The sequence below is a fragment of the Rattus norvegicus genome, chromosome 6 (assembly GCF_021556685.1).
Source record: "Rattus norvegicus strain SHRSP/BbbUtx chromosome 6, alternate assembly SHRSP_T2T, whole genome shotgun sequence".
NCBI lineage: Eukaryota > Metazoa > Chordata > Mammalia > Rodentia > Muridae > Rattus > Rattus norvegicus.
In genome coordinates this window covers 128,238,651-128,258,911 of record NC_141539.1, presented here as the reverse complement: position 1 = coordinate 128,258,911, position 20,261 = coordinate 128,238,651, and the positions used below count along the sequence as shown (strand labels likewise).

The 20,261-nt window shown below is 47.2% G+C and overlaps 1 protein-coding gene across 18 annotated transcripts in view; it reads right to left on the bottom strand.

Moving 5' to 3' along the window:
- The window catches only part of Unc79 (unc-79 subunit of NALCN channel complex), a 246,811-nt gene that overhangs the window by 137,222 nt on the left and 89,328 nt on the right, over positions 1–20,261 (bottom strand). For all 18 annotated transcript variants that reach the window (XM_087553452.1, XM_087553459.1, XM_087553463.1 and 15 more), the window contains 4 exon segments: positions 16,127–16,191; positions 11,875–11,963; positions 11,428–11,468; positions 8,857–8,885 (listed from right to left, as the gene is read on the bottom strand). In XM_087553452.1, coding sequence (XP_087409578.1) covers positions 8,857–8,885; positions 11,428–11,468; positions 11,875–11,963; positions 16,127–16,191 — 224 coding nt within the window.

Genomic DNA, 20,261 nt, shown 5'->3' with positions numbered 1-20,261 from the left:
TGCTCTGCTCTCTGCTCTGCTCTCCTCTGCTCTGCTCTGCTCTGCTCTCTGCTCTGCTCTGCGATGCTCTGCTCTCCTCTGCTCTGCTCTGCGATACTCTGCGATGCTCTCCTCTCCTCTGCTCTGCTCTGCTTTCCTCTGCTCTCCTCTGCTCTGCTTTCCTCTGCTCTGCTCTGCTCTCTGCTCTGCTCTCCTCTGCTCTGCTCTGCTCTGCTCTCTGCTCTGCTCTGCGATGCTCTGCTCTCCTCTGCTCTGCTCTGCGATACTCTGCGATGCTCTCCTCTCCTCTGCTCTGCTCTGCTTTCCTCTGCTCTCTTCTGCTCTGCTCTCCTCTGCTCTGCTTTCCTCTGCTCTGCTCTGCTCTGCTCTCCTCTGCTCTGCTCTCCTCTGCTCTGCTCTGTTCTCTGCTCTGCTCTGCTCTCCTCTGCTCTGCTCTGCTCTCTGCTCTGCTCTGCGATGCTCTGCTCTCCTCTGCTCTGCTCTGCGATGCTCTGCGATGCTCTCCTCTGCTCTGCTCTGCTCTCTGCTCTGCTCTGTTCTGCTCTCCTCTGCTCTGCTCTGCTCTCCTCTGCTCTGCTCTCCTCTGCTCTGCTATCTCCTCTGCTCTGTTCTGCAATGCTCTGCTCTGCTCTGCTCTCCTCTCTCCTCTGCTCTGTTCTGCAATGCTCTGCTCTGCTCTCCTCTGCTCTGCTATCTCCTCTGCTCTGTTCTGCTCTCCTCTGCTCTGTTCTGCTCTCCTCTGCTCTGCTCTGCTCTGCTCTTCTCTTCTCTTCTCTCCTCTGCTCTGTTCTGCTCTCCTCTGCTCTGCTCCGCTCTCTGCTCCGCTCTGCTCTGCTCTGCACTCTGCTCTGCTCTGCTCTCTGCTCCGCTCTGCTCTGCTCTGCTCTGCTCTGCACTCTGCTCTGCTCTGCTCTCTGCTCTGCACTGCTCTCCGCTGCTCTGCTCTCTGCTCCGCTCTGCTCTGCTCTGCTATGCTCTGCTATGCTATGCTCTGCTCTCTGCTCTGCTCTGCTCTCCTCTGCTCTGCTCTCCTCTGCTCTGCTCTGCTCTCCTCTCCTCTGCTCTGCTCTCCTCTGCTCTGCTCTGCTCTCCTCTGCTCTGCTCTGCTCTCCTCTGCTCTCCTCTGCTCTCTGCTCTGCTCTGCTCTCTCCTCTGCTCTGCTCTCCTCTGCTCTGCTCTGCTCTCTGCTCTGCTCTGGTCTGCTCTGCTCTGCTCTCCTCTGCTCTGGTCTGCTCTCCTCTGCTCTGCTCTCCTCTGCTCTGCTTTCCTCTGCTCTGGTCTGCTCTCCTCTGCTCTGCTCTCCTCTGCTCTGCTCTGCTCTGCTCTCTGCTCTGCTCTCTGCTCTGCTCTACGATGCTCTGCTCTCCTCTGCTCTGCTCTGCTCTGCTCTGCTCTGCGATGCTCTCCTCTCCTCTGCTCTGCTCTGCTTTCCTCTGCTCTCCTCTGCTCTGCTTTCCTCTGCTCTGTTCTGCTCTCCTCTGCTCTGCTCTCCTCTGCTCTGCTTTCCTCTGCTCTGCTCTGCTCTGCTCTCCTCTGCTCTGCTCTCCTCTGCTCTGCTCTGTTCTCTGCTCTGCTCTCCTCTGCTCTGCTCTGCTCTCTGCTCTGCTCTCTGCTCTGCTCTGCGATGCTCTGCTCTCCTCTGCTCTGCTCTGCAATGCTCTGCGATGCTCTCCTCTGCTCTGCTCTGCTCTCTGCTCTGCTCTGCGATGCTCTGCAATGCTCTCCTCTGCTCTGCTCTGCTCTCCTCTGCTCTCCTCTGCTCTGCTATCTCCTCTGCTCTGTTCTGCAATGCTCTGCTCTGCTCTGCTCTCCTCTCTCCTCTGCTCTGTTCTGCAATGCTCTGCTCTGCTCTCCTCTGCTCTGCTCTCTGCTCTGCTCTGCTCTGTTCTGCTCTGCTCTGCTCTGTGATGCTCTGCTCTCCTCTGCTCTGCTCTCTGCTCTGCTCTGTTCTCCTCTGCTCTGCTCTGCTCTGCTCTCCTCTGCTCTGCTCTCTGCTCTCCTCTGTTCTGCTCTGCGATGCTGTGCTCTGTTCTGCTCTCCTCTGCTCTGCTCTGCTCTCTGCTCTGCTCTCTGCTCTGCTCTCCTCTGCTCTGCTCTGTTCTGCTCTCCTCTGCTCTGCTCTGTTCTGCTCTCCTCTGCTCTGTTCTGCTCTCCTCTGCTCTGTTCTGCTCTCTGCTCTCCTCTGCTCTGCTCTCCTCTGCTCTGCTCTGCTCTCTGCTCTGCTCTGCTCTCTGCTCTGCTCTGCTCTGCTCTGCTCTCCTCTGCTCTGCTCTGCTCTCCTCTGCTCTGCTCTCCTCTGCTCTGCTCTGCTCTCTGCTCTGCTCTGCTCTCCTCTGCTCTGCTCTCCTCTGCTCTGCTCTGCTCTCTGCTCTGCTCTCCTCTGCTCTGCTCTGCGATGCTCTCCTCTGCTCTGCTCTCCTCTGCTCTGCTCTCCTCTGCTCTGCTCTCCTCTGCTCTGCTCTCCTCTGCTCTGCTCTCCTCTGCTCTGTTCTGCTCTGCTCTGCTCTGCTCTCCTCTGCTCTGCTCTCCTCTGCTCTGCTCTCTCCTCTGCTCTGCTCTGCTCTCTGCTCTGCTCTGTTCTGCTCTGCTCTGCGATGCTCTGCTCTGCTCTCCTCTGCTCTGCTCTGCTCTCCTCTGCTCTGCTCTCCTCTGCTCTGCTCTCCTCTGCTCTCTGCTCTGCTCTGCGATGCTCTGCTCTGCTCTGCGATGCTCTGCTCTGCTCTCCTCTGCTCTGTTCTGCTCTGCTCTCTGCTCTGCTCTGTTCTGCTCTCCTCTGCTCTGCTCTCTGCTCTGTTCTGCTCTGCTCTCTGCTCTGCTCTGTTCTGCTCTCCTCTGCGATGCTCTGCTCTCCTCTGCTCTGCTCTCCTCTGCTCTGCTCTGCTCTGCGATGCTCTGCTCTCCTCTGCTCTGCTCTCTGCTCTCCTCTGCTCTGCTCTCCTCTGCTCTGCTCTGCTCTCCTCTGCTCTGCTCTGCTCTCCTCTGCTCTGCTCTGCTCTCTGCTCTGCTCTCCTCTGCTCTGCTCTCCTCTGCTCTGCTCTGCTCTCTGCTCTGCTCTGCTCTCCTATGCTCTGCTCTCCTATGCTCTCCTCTCCTCTCCTCTGCTCTGCTCTCTGCTCTGCTCTCCTCTGCTCTGCTCTCCTCTGCTCTCCTCTGCTCTGCTCTCCTCTGCTCTCCTCTGCTCTGTTCTGCTCTGCTCTCTGCTCTGCTCTGTTCTGCTCTGCTCTGCTCTGCTCTCCTCTGCTCTGCTCTGCGATCCTCTGCTCTGCTCTCTCCTCTGCTCTGCTCTGCTCTCCTCTACTCTGCTCTGCGATGCGATGCTCTGCTCTGCGATGCTCTGCTCTCCTCTGCTCTGCTCTCCTCTGCTCTCCTCTGCTCTGTTCTGCTCTGCTCTGCTCTGTTCTGCTCTCCTCTGCTCTGCTCTCTGCTCTGTTCTGCTCTGCTCTCTGCTCTGCTCTGTTCTGCTCTCCTCTGCTCTGCTCTGCAATGCTCTTCTCTGCTCTCCTCTGCTCTGCTCTGCTCTGCTCTGCAATGCTCTGCTCTGTTCTGCTCTTCTCTGCTCTGCTCTGCTCTCCTCTGCTCTCTGCTCTGCTCTCCTCTGCTCTGCTCTGCTCTGCTCTGCTCTGCTCTCCTCTGCTCTGCTCTGCTCTCCTCTCCTCTGCTCTGCTCTGCTCTGCTCTGAGATGCTCTGCGATGCTCTGCTCTGCGATGCTCTGCGATGCTCTGCTCTGCAATACTCAGGGGCTAACGTGCAATGCCTCAAACTGCTGGGAGCCAGAAGCACTGAAGCCTGGAGTCTTCTTTACCCATGGCTGAGAAAACTGAAGGATTGGCTCAACTAGGCCCTTTCTCTACAACTTCTGTGCCTGCCCTCTCCATATGCTCTGGCGTACTCATTAATTTTATGCTGCTATGACAAAATACACATGGCTCCAGATACAAAGAAGATAGTTTAATTTTTAAGCTTCATATCATGGATGTTCAAAGGCATGGCAGAGGCCAGGCTCTGATGAGGACCTCCTGATGGATGAGTCTCCAAATGGCAGAAGTGCTTGTGGGGAGGGGAACCACATGGCAAGCCAGAGACCAAAAGGGGTCAAATTTGGTCTTCTGTAACAACCCATTCCGTGGGGCTCACTCGTGTTCTCTGAGACCTATGAAGAGGTATGCAGTCTGTCCTGAGTGATACTCTACTAGGTTCCACCTCTTAACATTGTCACCTATGGGACCAAACTTCAAGCACATGAGCCTTAGAGAACAAACTACATCCAAACCACTTGGGTTCTCATGACACATAAAAAGATTCTGGAGGAACACCAGGTACTCAGGAGTACCAGGAGTAATGTGACCTTTCATGACCTAGCCTAGGTCATACAGTCAGTTCTGTTACCTGAAGAGAGTCACACACTCCCAACCCAGGGGAAGAAACAGAGGCTCTACTTCTCACTGCGAGGAGAATCAAAGAATGGCCTTCTCACCACAATGTTTCTATTCCTTATTTCATGAACCATACTCCTCATCCAAGGAAGCCCCCCCAAAGTCTCACTGTGACCACTGCCCTAGACACCACAGGTCATCTCTGTCACATATTGTTTCAGTCCTCATCCAGAGAATCCAGATCCATCACAAATGCCCCTCCTGGCCACAGATGTGGAATTACTATGAGTTTGGAAGAGAATTGTGTGCCTGGCAGTGTGGGACTACCATGGTAGACAGACCATACCAAGAGGTTACTGTGATCCATGCCAAGTGGCTACTATGAAAGACAGTATACATGAAAGACTGTCCACACTGAGTGGCCACTGTGTTAGAGCATCCACACTGAGTGGCTGGTTGTGGTAGGCCATCTAAACTGAATGACTGGCTATATAATCTACAAAGCTGTAAAGTCTGGAAGACATGGTTCATTGGATTCAGATGAGCCTCATGGAGAGCTTAGAGCTTCATTCTGAGGTCAAAAGAAAGAGACACATCGGTAAAACATTTGGCTATGACACTACCCTGGTCATGGGAAAAGGAAAGGTAGCATGAGGAACTCAGGGTCTACTAAATAATTTTATTTAGGGTTAGAGATACCACCTGAGTATTCTTATTGAGAGGGGCACTGGGAAGATAGCTCAATGGGCCAAGGGCTTGCTATTCAAGAGTCTGAAGCCCAGGAACAATTAAAAGCTGGGTATAATGCTGTACATTCATAAGACCCAGATCTGGGGGACAAGTGGACATCAGAGTCTCACTGGCCAGCAAGATGAACTGAAACCATAGACTCCAGATTCTGTCTCAAAACATAAAGAGGAGAGCAATGGGGCAAGACACCTCATGGCAGTCTTTGGCCTGCACATGCATACATGCAGGGAAGCACAGTTGTGTGTGTGTGTGTGTGTGTGTGTGTGTGTGTGTGTGTGTGTGTGTACACATATAAAGTGTAACTGTGAGAAAAAAGTGAATGAATTATCCTACATACAACTAGAGTTTAAAGAGAAAATATTGAACCCAGGACACTCTTCCCAGTCAGTGATTTAAGATTCTCAAAGCAAGAGAAAGTTCCTGGGTAAACACTAAATCCAGGGCCCCATCAGGAAAATGCGATCTTAGAGAAAAGAATGATGATGGGGTTAGATACAAAGCCATTTATTAAGACTTGGAATGAGTGTGTTACGTCATAGACTCTTTTAGGCAAAGACCTGCACATTTTAAGGGCAGACACCACTGTCCTCACAACTAAATAATAGAGCTGAGGCTTTGGGGCATTAGTCCCAGAAGCCTCACGGAGAGTTGAGGGTACCACAGGGCATATGTCAGAGATTTCAGAGACATGTCTGTACCTCTAACTTGAGTTTAACGAAAGAGCTTTGTGATGGGCCCATAAAAGCCAGTGTTTCTCGTGGATTCTGTCAGGGTGAACAGAGACCTAAGATGAAGATGCTCTCGGGCTTGGATGATCCTGAGAACAAAGAGTAGGACGAGAAATCGTCTTGTCCTGGCTAATTTTACATCAACATGGCACGAGCTAGAGTCTTAGAAAAGGAGGGTGCCTCAGTTGAGAAAATGTCTCCATGAGATCTGGATGTAGGACATGTTCTTAATTAGTAATCAGTGGGGAAGGGCCCAGCCCATTGTGGATGAAGCCATCCTTGGGATGGTGGTCCTGGGTTCTATAAGAAAGCAGGCTGAGCAAGCCAGGAAGAAAAAGCCAGTAAGCAGCATCCCTCCACGGCCTCTGCACCAGCTCTTGTCTCCAGATTCCTGCCCCCTTTGAGTTTCTGTTCTGGCTTCCTTCCATGATGTAGATGAGTAAGCCAAATTAACCCTTTCCCCCTCCAATTTGCTTTTGGTCATGAAGTTTCATTCTAGCAATAGTAATCCTAACTAACAGAAGTTTGTACCAGGACTGTGGAGTATTTTTATGACAGGCCTGCCCATTCTGTTTTAGGGAGGATTGTAAAAGGACTTGGGAACTTTGTGGAAGAAGAGCCATTGAGTGTTCAGTGCTTAGTGAGTTACTCTGTAGGAGCTTGAGATGTTGAAAGCAATGACGAAGATGAAGTCTTGGCTTGTAAAGTTTCAGAGGGAAGTTTCAAGACTATCAGAGCCACTCACTGTCTCGAATTAAAGGTATGTGGTTCTGGCTAGCTGGAGTTGAAGAATTAGCAAGATCAACAAGATAGCAGAACTGCTAAAGTGAAACCCTTGCTTTACTGGGATACTTGATACTGGTTGGCTGGAGAAGTTAGTGATGATTAAGACTAGCATTATTGAAATGAAATCTTCTGGGAGGTGTTTCCTGAGAGTCAGCCTACAGAAACTGTAGTCAAACTTTGTGGGGTAATGGTCACCCAGGTAGTATTGGTTTTGAAGGCATGAAGAGGTCATGGAGTACAGCTGAGGCTTAGCACTGTGAAAAGCCAAGAGAGGCCATTGGTAAAGGTGCAGCCTTGGTGGCAATTGAAGGCTCAGGGCTGAAGGGGTCATGCAAAGAGGTTAGGGCTTGACACCAAGAAGACAGCCTAGGAGAGGCTATTGGTGAAAGTGCGTCAGTTGCAACAGAAGGCCCCAGCATTTTGGAGATTCAAGAACCATGGGATGACCACCAAGAATAGCAATAGCCATGGAATGGAGCAGGCCAGAGCCTAGAAGACAAGCTGTATGCTACAGAAGGCAAAGCTGGAGAAGTGACCCAAGCTCTTTGGAGGAATCCAAACAATTATGAATGGATCCCAGACACTGGACATTGCTTTGTTCTGTGATGTTAATGTTAATTTGTGGTCTTGGGGATGAACAAGAAAGGAAAGGTTATGGCTTAATAATAATGTTTGTGTCTCAAGTTAAGAAGGGGTCAATTTTCCTGCCTAATTTATGTCAACTTGGCACACCTAGAGTCATTTGAAAGGAAGGGACCTCAATTGAGAAAATACCTCCCTAACATCAGGTTGTAGCAATTAGCGGTTGATACAGGTAGTGCCATCCCTGTGCTGGTGGTCCTGGGTTCTTTAAGAAACCAGACTGTGCGACTCATAAGGAGCAAACCAGTAAGAAGCAGCCTTCCATGGTGTATGCATCAGCTCCTGCCCTGTTTGAGTTCCTGACCTGGATACATTCAATGATAAACACGAGCTGTAAGTGTAAACCAAACAAACCCTTTCCTTCCCAACTTGGCTTTGGTCACGGTGCTTCATCACAGCAATAGTAGCCCTAATTCTTCACTGCTTTAATCTGTTACACAGATTCCCTGACCTTCCAGCTGCTTTACCCAGTGGCATGAGGCAGAACTGATGTTTTGTGACTTCTGAACTTCTGTCACGAGAGGCCTTGCAACCCTCTTTCTGGTTCTTTCAGAACACTGCTGTCTGTGCACAAGCCCAGTCTAACCTCCAGAGGGTGAGACTTCTCATGGGAAGAGAGAAGCCCAGACACCTCTGTCATCCCAACCATTTACCCAAGCCAGCTACGGTCCAATGTATGATATGTGATGATCAGACAATATGCTATCAGCCACTCATCTCCATTCCACACCAGTGACTCCCCCGCCACATACCAACAACAACCCAAGAGCCTAGAGAAGCCCAGAGGAGTTCATTAGCCAAATTGCCAATCCACAAAGTTGCGATCAAATAATTTCTGCTGGTAACCAGTACATTTCAGGGTGGTTTGTTATAGAACAATAAATAACCAAGACAGCCTTCGAAGGCATAGACTCACAATCGGTCTCCCAAGAAGTCTGAATGAATTGCACAAGGTACAAACAGACAGAAGAGAATAGAGTGGGCCAGAATCCAGGGTCCTCAACCAACAGGGCAAAGTTTTTATCATAAGACCATACTGTTACCTTAGTTTCTCAACTACTAAAAAATAGAGGGGGTGGGTGGGATATAGAATGGAATGGCCCAAAGGAACCATGTCAAATGGCAAAAGACAGTTTTAGATAAACACACATCCAACTTCTACCTCAGTGAATATTTTCTGCATATACTTGATATGGGCATATTTTTGACATATATTAAGCTCTATACATTAAGGATTTTTAGTACATTGGAGATGTCATTTCCTAAAATTAAGTCCCGGGGATTGTCACACACACCCGTTCGTGATTAGCCTCTTCCCCAGATCTATGCACATGCTTCCAATTCAGAGTACTGGGCAAAGACACGGAGCTTATGACGGTGAGCGAAAGCAGCCATGGACTGGGAGACCATGTGGATGTCACACTCTCACACGAGTTTGGCACTCCCTCACGTCCTTCACAAATACACTGATGTGTGCACAGTGGGAAACCATGGCAGAAATGAGGCAGACATCGACGGATGAGCTTACACGCAAACACAGGGAGTCATGCCCGTCACACAGATGGTTTGCACTTACCTTTTTCTGACATATAGCAGATATTTCAGCTGTAAGGGGAAGGCACACAAAATATCAACAAAGCAAGAGAGCCCGTTTTAAGTAAGGGCAACCACGAAGGTAATAATAATAATAAAAAATACAGTCTAACTAATGTAAACAAATGGACTTCATCAGAAAAGCTTTGGATTTGCCTTATAAATTACCACCTACATTTACTGGCCTCTATTTTCCCCTCAAAGGCATAAGACATTCCTCGATGTTCTAATCATTTTAAGGTTTTAGGGTGTGCTGTAACTATGTCTCAGACTCTCGCATCTAATATAACCTCAGATATGCTAAGGAGGTCAGTCAGGTTAAAGCATATCATTCCATCTGGTTGTTTGGTGGATGGTGACACTCAGAAGGCTTCCTCGGGATCAGAGAAGCGGTTGGTGACAAAGCCTCCAGATCAGCTAAGGACTCTGGGCTCCTGCTCACTGCTCTTTCTGTGACAGTGATGCAGAGGGATGGGCAGTGCTTGGAGTACCAGCCTGAGATGGTCTGAAATGTCAAGACTAGGGGAGACACTTATCTTCATCTACTCTGACTTGAGCCATCCGTCTTCACTAGTGTGAGGCAGCCTATGGTTACTTATGAAAAATGTCTTGTCAGGCATGAGTAGATCCATTGGAGCAAGGCAGTCACACTACTGTCTACTAATGAGATTGACCTTAATGAATGCATAAGAATTCTTTCCGGTTTGCATTTTGTGTTTCCATGGAGACTGATATCTTGAGAGCAGTAGAAAATAATTTTTCTGAGAATCTATCACCATTTTCCCTTAAAATAGTAAGCCTCCCCCCTAACCCGAAATGGACTGATACTTTATTTATAGAATAGTCTGTGTTACACTAACTCAAAAGATTAGAGGAAGGTGTTTTCCAGGCCCTGCCTGTAAGTTAGAAATGGATACCAAAACTCAGTAAAATGTATAACTCAGTGTTTAAAACTCACTCTATACAACCCTTTGATTACCTACTGGATGCATTAAATAATCCCATGTTAAAGTCACATCTCAGGTAAATAGCCTAAAGCTGATATCAATTCTTCCACAGATGGACTAAAAATGGCGGCCAGAATTCAGAAACCTGTCTGATATTTCACAAGTACTAGTATCTGCGGAACTGAACACTGATTTGTGCTCCTTTAGAGCCAGATCCTCAGGAGACAAGAGGCTGCTTGAACTGGGACATTAAGTCCTAGCTGGGCAATGTAGCAGAATCCTATATTGTTAAGAAAACGAACAAATTAAAGTAAGACAAGAGAAAAACAAGCTGGCCGGGTATGCCCTCGTTGTAGGCAAGCCTGTGCTCTCAGCACTCGGGAGGAAGAGACAGCAAGACTCAGGCTTCAGTGCCAGCCTGAGCTACATCAGTGAGACCTTGTCTCAAAAAAAAAAAAAAAAAAAAGAGTAACAGGTATTTCTGAATGTGACTTCCAGTATCAGAGCAGCTGAGGCTCCTTATTTATTGTGCCTGGTTTGAAGCGTAGAAATGTGCCTCTGTCCCTACAAGCCCAAATCTTCCTACACATAAAGTAGGAGGCTGATAGCATTGCTCCGCGTTAGAGATTCTCCTCACATTGATTTCTTTCTTAAAGTTGGTATAACGTAATGTTAAAAGGGGGGATTTCAAAGAAGCCGTATGATTTAAGTTAAAAGAAGAGCTCACGGCTCTTGCTTGCATCAGACTTCCTTCGGGTGGCCTCTCCTGCTAGTCCCTTTACTACCTGCGTCTGTAGTCACAGTCCTTGCTGTGTCCTTGAGCGGGGTCAGTACCGCCAGCTTCCCAACCCTTGTCTGTCCTCAGCTTTCCTGAGCGCCTTTGCTTTCCGATGAAGCCCTGATTGGCTGGTTGCAATACTCTCTTCTCCGTGTGTAGTCTGATTGGCTGGCTGCAATACCCTCTTCTCCGTGTGCAGTCTGATTGGCTGACTGCAATACCCTCTTCTCCGTGTGTAGTCTGATTGGCTGACTGCAATACCTCTTCTCCGTGTGTAGTCTGATAGGCTGGCTGTAATAGTAGCCTATCGACTTCTAACACACAGCTTCCAGACTCTAACAGGCTTCGTGGAGCACCACAAACCTAATCTTTTCATTAAAAGGCATTAGATTCACTTCCTCCCTATCTTACTGATTGGGAGACTGGCTCTTGGAGCAATTAAAAGATGTCCCCTCACCGCCCCCCCCCCAAAAAAACAGAGCCAGTAACAACAGTAGCAGGAAAAAGGACCGACCTGCCACAGCAACCTCGGCAACCTGTTCTACACACAGAAACTCCTCCAGACACAACTCAGCCCAACTGTAGTCACACACAGTGCTAATTGTGACATCTAACCTTAATTTTTGGTAGAATTGAAAGCGCCCTCCCTCATTGTTAAGTGTTTAGGCATATTATAAACAAGACATTGATGGAATGCCTCGGGTCACTGAATATTCCTAAAAACCTGAGGCTTGGTTGCTGTCTTTATAAAACAGGACAAAAGGAGATAAAACAACCATGTCATTAGTCACGATTACTCATTTTCCATCCTTTCCGGAGAAAGCCTTACCTTGTGGCAGGAGAACATCAATCAACCACTCGCTGTGGTCCCTAGGATGAAAAAAAAAAAAACGAAATTGGTTTCTGAGCCTCTCTGGAATGTTCCTCTGCGCATGTCTGCCCGTGAGTTAGGCACTACTGATCAAAGCTTCTCATAGGCAGAGTAATTAAGAGCACCGTCATAAACTTTTAAGGCATCTCCGCAGCCTTCTACCTGGAGCTACTTCAAAATCAGAGCTGCACCACTGCATGGAATTGCCCTCTTGTGTCCTCTGAGACAGACGTGGCAACTTTTCAAAGCTGAAGTCGCCCAGATAACGGCTCTGCTGTGTTAAATGTGTTAAATGTTTTTAGAGGGTTAACCTCTAAAAACCATAGCGAAAGCTGTGGCAGGAAAGCCGGTAACCAACTCTCGTGCAAATGGCTTTCCTGGCTGTCTGATTGTTCTCGTACCTACCCTGAAATCCTCTCGCTGCATTCTTCGCAGAGATACAGTGGAGGTGGCTTATCGCCCAAAGCTACTGACAAGGACGGGTCTATACACATCTGCAACAAATGACAGACAAGACAGTCACCTCTCCTGCAGACCACATCCCCCGCCTGTGAGACATAGAGGTTGACAATGACAGAGTTAGAAGCCAGGCAGAATAAACTGTTTTAGAAGAACCCACCCCTATGTAAACCTGCTCTGCCCAGGAGCCCACACGGGGCATGTAAATGTGGCTGCCAGGGTTCCTCTCTTTGCAATTTGCAATTCAAGTAACAAACGCTGTCAAGAAATAAATCCTCCCTCCTGCCCACAGTGCTGAAAGATCCTCCTGTTATCAGGCTGCTCCGAAGCGGGTGACAAACAGAGCGATCTCTCTTTAAGAAAAGGAAACTCCATCATTAAGATTTCAAAATCATTAACTGACATCAAAATGCTGGCAGTGGAGGCTGTCACATGAAATCTAGCATGGTGGGGTGCCTTTCCTCACTCCTGAAGCTTAGCTCTGACTCAGGCTCCATTCCACTTTTCTCCCCACGCCCAGCCAGCAGGTCGTTTACCCCCTTGTCTTCTTTTTATTGCCGAGCAGCTCACTAGCCAGAGCAAGAGATGAGAAACGTTCACAGTATAGTTAGTAGAGTGTCTGGATGTTTAGATGGTTTAAATCAGTCACCAATCAGGTGACTAACTGCTTAAACTTTGCATCTGTTAAAATCTCTAGTCTTTCCAAAGTCTACCCTGCAGTCTGTGCTTGCGTTCAAGAATAATATACTACGCCTATGGTTTAGCTGCACCTGCAGGTAATGTGCCTGGTTCTCAAACCCTTCTGGAATGTCTCCATCTTTAGCTGTTTCCCCTGATTTGAAGGAGGAAAGTGACTGGCATTTATAATCCCAACTGTAACCCAAAGCTAAAATCCTGAGACGTTTTAGTGACCAAAATTGCTAGATGTAAATAAAGCCAACAAAGTCAATAAATTGCATATTAGCTCACGCTAACAATCTACTGTGAAATATTCCCTACATCGATTTAATAGAACACAGTAACCAACTACTGTGTCCAACCAAATAGACATTGGCGGTTTTTCAACAAATGATCGGAGAGTATTTTAGGTTTTGTAAGTCTTTGTCACAGCTACTCAACTCTTGAAGGTATCGCATAAAAGCAGCCAATCGATCTGTAAGCAAACGAGCAAAGCTGCATTCCAATAAAACTTTATTCACAGTAACAGACAGTGGCCACATTAGCAGCAGCCACCATAGCAGTGGTACAAAGTTTGCTGACCCCGTTTTTACATAATAGGCTTCAGGCAACTTCACAAAGTGAACTTTAAATGACACCAGGAGTAACTCACAGTGGAATGTGACAGAAGACTTTAAGTTCTGACACATTTTCACCCACATTTTCACGTCTCTATGGCGACGACGGTTGGCTATTACTTAAAAAGTGCCATTCCCATGGGCCAATCATTAAAGCCTCAGAATACCATGCTTGTGACAGAGTGAGCTCTGCCGAAGATTCATCTGCTCCCCCTGAGCGTCTCCATGCACCCCATCCTGAGCACTGTTAGTTCACGCTCATTCCCAATAAGCCACAGAAATGTCTAGCAGACGAACTGGTTTCCATGAGAGCAACAGTCATTAGAGACTGGCTGCCTGGCTTCTGAAACAGAGGCAGGAGTTTGAGGCCAGCCTGGTCTACATGGTGAGTTCTCAGTCAGGCACAGCCATATGATGAGTCCCTGTCTTAAGAAAAACAAAACAACAACAAAAAGAATTTATAATCTATGCCCAGTGTGCAAGCTCGGGAGAACAGATAAAGAAAAACATTTCAAATAACTCATATCCATAATAGGTCATTTCCCCATTAGTGAAATGATCCAATTCAAGACAGATTAGATTATATTAAGGGCAGATTTATTGGAAAGCCGCTCTTGAGCAAGTTCACTGGCCCCAAGGATTGAGGCCAGGGGAGTCGCCATGAGGAGATGGGGGTGGGTGGGGATGGGGGCTCTCACAGAGAGAGAAGAGGAGAAGAGGGAGAGAGAGAGGAAGAAAGAGGAAGATAGAGACAGAAACAGAGACAGAGAGCACACTGAGAATGTGTTTGGATTATATAGGGAGGAGCCTCTCGGGGAAGGGCAGCCGGGAGAACCTGGAGGCCAGATCTGCTTTGATAGGTAAAATAGCCACCCCAGTCCCTTGTCCCAAAGTCTAAAACCGAACAATCCCCATTCTGCACTGTTGTTTTTTTGGTAGGTATTACTGGCTTTCACTTCACATGGGAGCCTGTCTCTAACGTTATTCGAGTCACACTATGTTGAGCCCCTCTGCTCTCCTTCCCAGTGAGCAGAATGATGGCTGCCTAGGGTGCTGGAGACCCTGCATCCCTGTATCCTGGTGGGGGTGGGCCTTTAGGAGCAGCCTGGCTATGAAGAAGCCCTGCTGAGCCAGCCCCACACAGGAAGCATGGCCCAGAATTTTAGTTTTCTAGAAAGTGAAAAGCTAGAAATCAAAAAAAAAAAAAAAAAAAAAAAAAAAGTCAGGGAGAACGCACTTAATGACAACATCTCCCAAGCATATCATGGTGGTGTCTGCAAATATTTGAACGTACTAAATGCAACTGTTTACGTTCAAGTAGTCAGTTTTAAATTTAAACAATTTCTATGTGAATTTCATCTCGATAAAGGAAAAAAGAAAAATACCAGAGCAGGCTGGTTGCGCCCAGCCTCCAGGACTAGCTTTTGGCATAAAAGTAAGGTCAAACCAGATGTGTGCGCTGGGCAGTCTGCCTGGAAGAGGAGAAAATCTAATTTCTCCTTTCTGTGATTAGATGGCCAGAAAGCATTCCTAACCAGGAAGCCAGAGGCTACCTGAGAATTCAGTCTGGCATAAAAGCAAGGGAAAAATAACCGAAGAAACCTGTAACAGGCAAAAAAGAAGGAAAGAAAACCCAAAAACGAAAGCAAGAGGGAGCCTCAGACGCCTCATCGCTATGAAAAGCCACTGACTGCACGAACCACGTGGGATCCACGTGGGATCCACCAAGTGCTTACCGCAATGCCCTCACGCCAAAGAAAAAGACCTTGAACCCCACAGCTCCTGAAGTTCGGAACGCGGTTATGTAAGAAAACGTGCAGTGGGAATCCTGTGCTTCTGTCCCTGCCTCACTCGCATCTACTCTTCCAGTTTTCTGCCATTCAAGGCAAGGACCCAAGATGAGCATAGGAGGAAAGCGTCCGCTAGATGAGGCATGTGGACCGCCATGTTACCGTCACCGCTCCTCGCATGCATACTGTTAGTCCTTTACAGCCACCAAATCCCATTCTCTCTCTTCTTTGCTCCTGTAGAATGGCGGCGCTAGCTTTCTAGTCTGTAGGCACTAACACAGTGAGCTAGACAAGGAAACGGAACCCCAGTAACTATACTTTCTCAAAAGAGCCTGTAAATTCTCCTAAACTCAGCCGGCACCCACTCTGGACAGGGCAACATTAACCCATGCAAACCCTATCCCTGGTCAAGCCACCCTCGTGTCCTGCATCCCACAACTCTTATTACCAGCAATTTTGTCTGTTAAAACCTGTGGTTGTGCCTATGAGTATCTAACCTCCAAGACTCAACGAGGTTTCATTGAGATTGAACAACATGAGGGAAAGGCCGAGGCTGAAAGTTAGACGACCTTGCTCTGTCTTCTAGTTTTATGCAAACTACCCACTGGACCCTCCAGTTTCTTGGTTCCGTGAAATGGTTTCCTTACCTCTAGAGTGATCTGCTGTGTGCACGCCAACCAAACACCGCTCAGTCAACTACCCCACATGCGGGATTTGAGCTAAGACTTAACAAATTTGTCTTACAAGTTTGAAGTTGCACAGTCCTGTCACAGACCCTCAGAAGTGATCAGCAGAGAGGGGAGGGTTTCTGAATGCATTGGCTCAGATAGAAGCCAGTTAAAGACCGGTCTGTCAGTTAAAGATGTGTTTGTCAGGATTCTTTGGATAATTAGCTCAATGCCATACAGATAGATCTTGGCTGTGAATTCACAGCCCAAACCCACAGAGACTGCTGTTACTCTTGCCCAGATACTATTCGGTCACCGTTGAGGGCAAAAGTGCTTGAGATGGACCACAGAGCTCTGCTTCACAGACATGCACACAACTTCACTGAGCAGGCGACTAACCGCACCAGTGAGAACGCAGGCACAGACCGAGCTTGGGGAGCAGTACCTTCACAGCCGGCTTGTTGATTGCATTGTGACATTCAATGTGCTGGCAGTGGATGGGATTCCAAGCTGAAAAGCAAAAGAGAGCCAGTGAAGATTCCTTGCTAAGGTTGCTTATGCTCCTGTAAAAAAAACACAGCGGATATCGCACAACGTTTCTTTCTCCTAAATAAAAGTGTCACCAGATAGCATCCTAACAGAATCAATCACCTATGGAAAACAGATTTAAAATCAGTCCAAGATAGGGTGACTCTGTCCACTTTCTCTGGGAAGGAAAGCAAGTGGGATGCAATCTCAGAATGTGACAACGCTGACAAGTTCTCAAGGTGCCCCAGAGATATTTTCACTGGATTCCCCAGCAGTTCTGCAAGGAGGTGTGGCAGGTTATGTCACAGCTCATACCACATATTAAATTACATTTTAGAAGGTTAAGTTGCCCACAATGGTCACAGACTGTTGCAAGCTGAAGCTAGAAGCTGCAGTGCTAGGTTTCTGACCTGGGCTCATCTCACTGCGGGGCACTGTGCAAAATGTCCCATGCTTTTAGCACCGGAAGCTTACTAGGCAGCAATCTGGTGGGTCAGAAGGGATTCTCCACCGTTTCAGTTCCCACCCTACCTTCCTCAACTGGAGGCTAAGAAGATAAGTTTCTTGCCTGAAGCACTGAGCCTCAGCTAGTTTGCTGATACCTGTACACAAGTCCCTAACTCACTATATAAAGAGCAGGGGGAACAAAACAAGCAAGGGACCTGAGACAGAGCAGAAAACAAGATAACCAGTAATGGCCCTTTATACAGTCTAATGCAGTTAACAGCACACTGTCATTTAAATGATGTAAAATGTTTGTATCAGCTTATCTGCTGATACCTGTTTACAAGTCCCTAACTCAGTATATATAAAGAGCAGGGGAAAATAAACAACAAAACAAGTTATCTGAGATGGATCAGGAAACAATATAACCAGTAATGGCCCTTTATGCAGTCTAATGCAGTTAAGAGCACACTTGTCATTTAAACGATGTAAAACATTTGAATGCTTCAAAGTAGAGCCCTCTCTGAACTGCCATATTCTAACCTTATGGAACAACAGGTCAATTAATTCTAAAGGGAGACAGGAAATACTGGCAGGAAATAGTATTCTAATCACAGATTCACATCTGCTTTGAAAGGGAAAAAATGAATAAATAAATGAAATCACTTGAGTTTAAGGATTACATAATAATCATATTCATTTCCAATGGGGAGCAAAGGCAAGGAGACTGAGAATGGCAGTAAGTTTCCTTCTGCAATCGGGGAAACTTCACATCTACCTTTAAACTGTACACTGCTGCGAGTATGGGGGACAAATGCCCCATTTCTCCAGCTGAAACTCGTGAGAGACATAACTCGTCCATTACAGCATTCTCCCTGCTGAGTTTTGTGATGAATCCTCCTTTCTGCTGAACTCCAGTCACCCCAAGTCAAACCAGGTTGGCACGCACAGTGACATCTGCTGACCTCTCTGACCCCATCTATTAGCAGATAGGTCATGTTTAAAACATATTGGCTGCTGTGGCACTGGTACAAATGGATTAGCATATGCAGTAGCCATGACACCAGATCAGGGCTCTAATGACCTCTGCTCTGTGGATGAGGGAAGTGTATGAGAGGACCAATCCCTTTGGGTTTTTTTTTTCATCCATTTTTACCAGTGAGTCAAGGACAGGTCCTTGGATGATCCCCTGAAGTAACTTTCCGACATCGATGGGAATTATTAACCCATAGTTCATAGAAGCTCAAGAAGTTGTAGTCAAGATTCGGCAAAGGAAAAAATACATCAAAACTTATTAAAATCAAATTGATGAGGAAAACCAGAAATCAGCCATTAAGAACAAAAGATACATCATCAATAGAGGAATAAAGACAAGAACAATCACTGATGTTTTCTTAAAATCAATGCAAGATGGGACATAGAAAAGTTAAGTTCAAACAGGTCTAGAAGCTTCCTGCGTCCTGGCTAACCATCATAGTGCTGGGAGGGGCTATGCAGTCTGACGGGTGAAGCTCTCAGGGAAGGGCTATGCAGACTGACGGGTCAAGCTCTCAGCAGCAGTCAGACTCAGCCCTGGGCCCTGTGTACAGTACTACCGATCCAGGCAACGTGCAAATAGTGCCAAGTCTGTTATGAGTGTAGTCAACCACTTCCTGGTTGCATTTAAGGTCACTCCACGGGAGGAAATTCACATCTGCTACTGTAAACACAATCAAAAGCCTGCAGCTGAGAGAGTGGTGTAGGGTCATAAGTGGGAAAGTTATGGTTGTTGTTTTGTTTGTTGTTGTTGACATTGGTGTTTTTTTATGATTTATTTTTATTTTATGTGCCTTGCTGTTCTGCTTGCTTGTACATGTGTGTGATGGTGTCAGGTCTCCTGGAACTGAAGTTACAGACAGTTGTAAGCTGCCATGTGGGTGCTGGGAATTAAACCTGGGTCCCCTGGAAGAACAGCCAGTGCTCTTAACCCGTGAACCATCTCTCCAGCCCCTGTTGTCTTGTTAAATGCACATGACGTGCCTATCAAAGTGCCTTCAAAATAACTGTTTTTGTCCAAGGTTAGGCCTGCCATCAACGTTGACTGGAGACGCTTTTATTTGCAACAGACAGAAGTAAAGAGAATCATAACTGATGTATGAAAAAAAGTGATGAGAAAAGGTGATTGCTGAATGCACTGGTATAACTGCGACATATATAGCACACACACACATATGCACACACACATATGCACATACACATACCACATACACCCACATACCACATATGCACACATACACATGCACATACCACAAATGCACACACATCACATACATGAAGACACACACACGTACATGCACACACATACCACGTATACACGCACACACATGCACATGCCACAGACACAGGCATAACACACATGCACACACACATAGCACTCTTCTCTTACACACATACACACACACACCCCACACACATGCACACATCTACACACATGCACGCTAGGCTCAAGGAACATCTTTGAAGCAGGGGCAGAGAGAATGTAAGAGTGGAGGAAATGGGGAAGGGGTGGGGAACACTGGCTTCTGGGTACGACAGGGATTGAACTCACAACGGCAGTGATCATCTGCAGGGGAAAGATTTGCACACACGACTCAGCCTATTTACAGCTTGTCACAGAGCGGGCAAAAGACGGCTAAGGCTGAGGGTTTATACCCACTTAACAGTTCTCAGGAGAGGGAGAACATTTCCCTGAGTGGTGTAGCCACTGGTCAGGTTCCTGTGCTCCTGTAAGCAACACCACCCCGCTACCCCACCTCCAACCCTGCAGCCCTCCCCTTGCACCTGTAAGAAACCCTCCTGAGGTCATCAGAGAAAAGACTGAGGCAGAAAAGGAGCTAGCTTGGAACAGAAAGAATCCGAGGCAGGTGGAGGAGAAAGAAGAGACAGTCGTGGGGTGAAGGAGATGGAAAAACATCAGAACATGTATGAAAACAACAAGTGAAAGCCGCTGCTGTATATAATTAAAATATACACTAGAAGACACCAGAACCACATCTTCTGTGGGCTGAAAGAAAACAACTCAGCTTAGAATTCTACATCCAATAAAAATCTCCCTTACCAATATATGCTAAACAAAGGCTGTCTGGGATAAAGGTGAAAAGGAGCAAGGGACCAAGTGAAAACATTCTTCCATCAGCGTGTGAATTATCACCTGAGGGTAGACAGCTTCGTTAAAGGTGCACAAGCCTTGGAGAAAACTTTTTTTTTTTTTTTTTTTTTTTTTTTTTTTTTTTTTTTGGAGCTGAGGACTGAACCCAGGGCCCTGCGCTTGCTAGGCAAGCGCTCTACCACTGAGCTAAATCCCCAACCCCGAAAACTTTTTTTTTAAAGCAAAAAACTATTAATCCAGCATAGAAACAAAATGAAATGTTTAAAGAGTTAACTCCAAAAGTTGAGATAGTAGTAAAGAACAAATGTAAGTATAACATCATGTAAGTAATAAAGTAAAGCCACAGAAGTCATAAAGGGCCATGAGGAACCCACCCCTCTCAGCAGTCACACTGTGAGGGGCCGAGACAATAGGCACATTGCATGTAAATGTTCTAAAAGGTAGGGCTTGTGAGATGAGA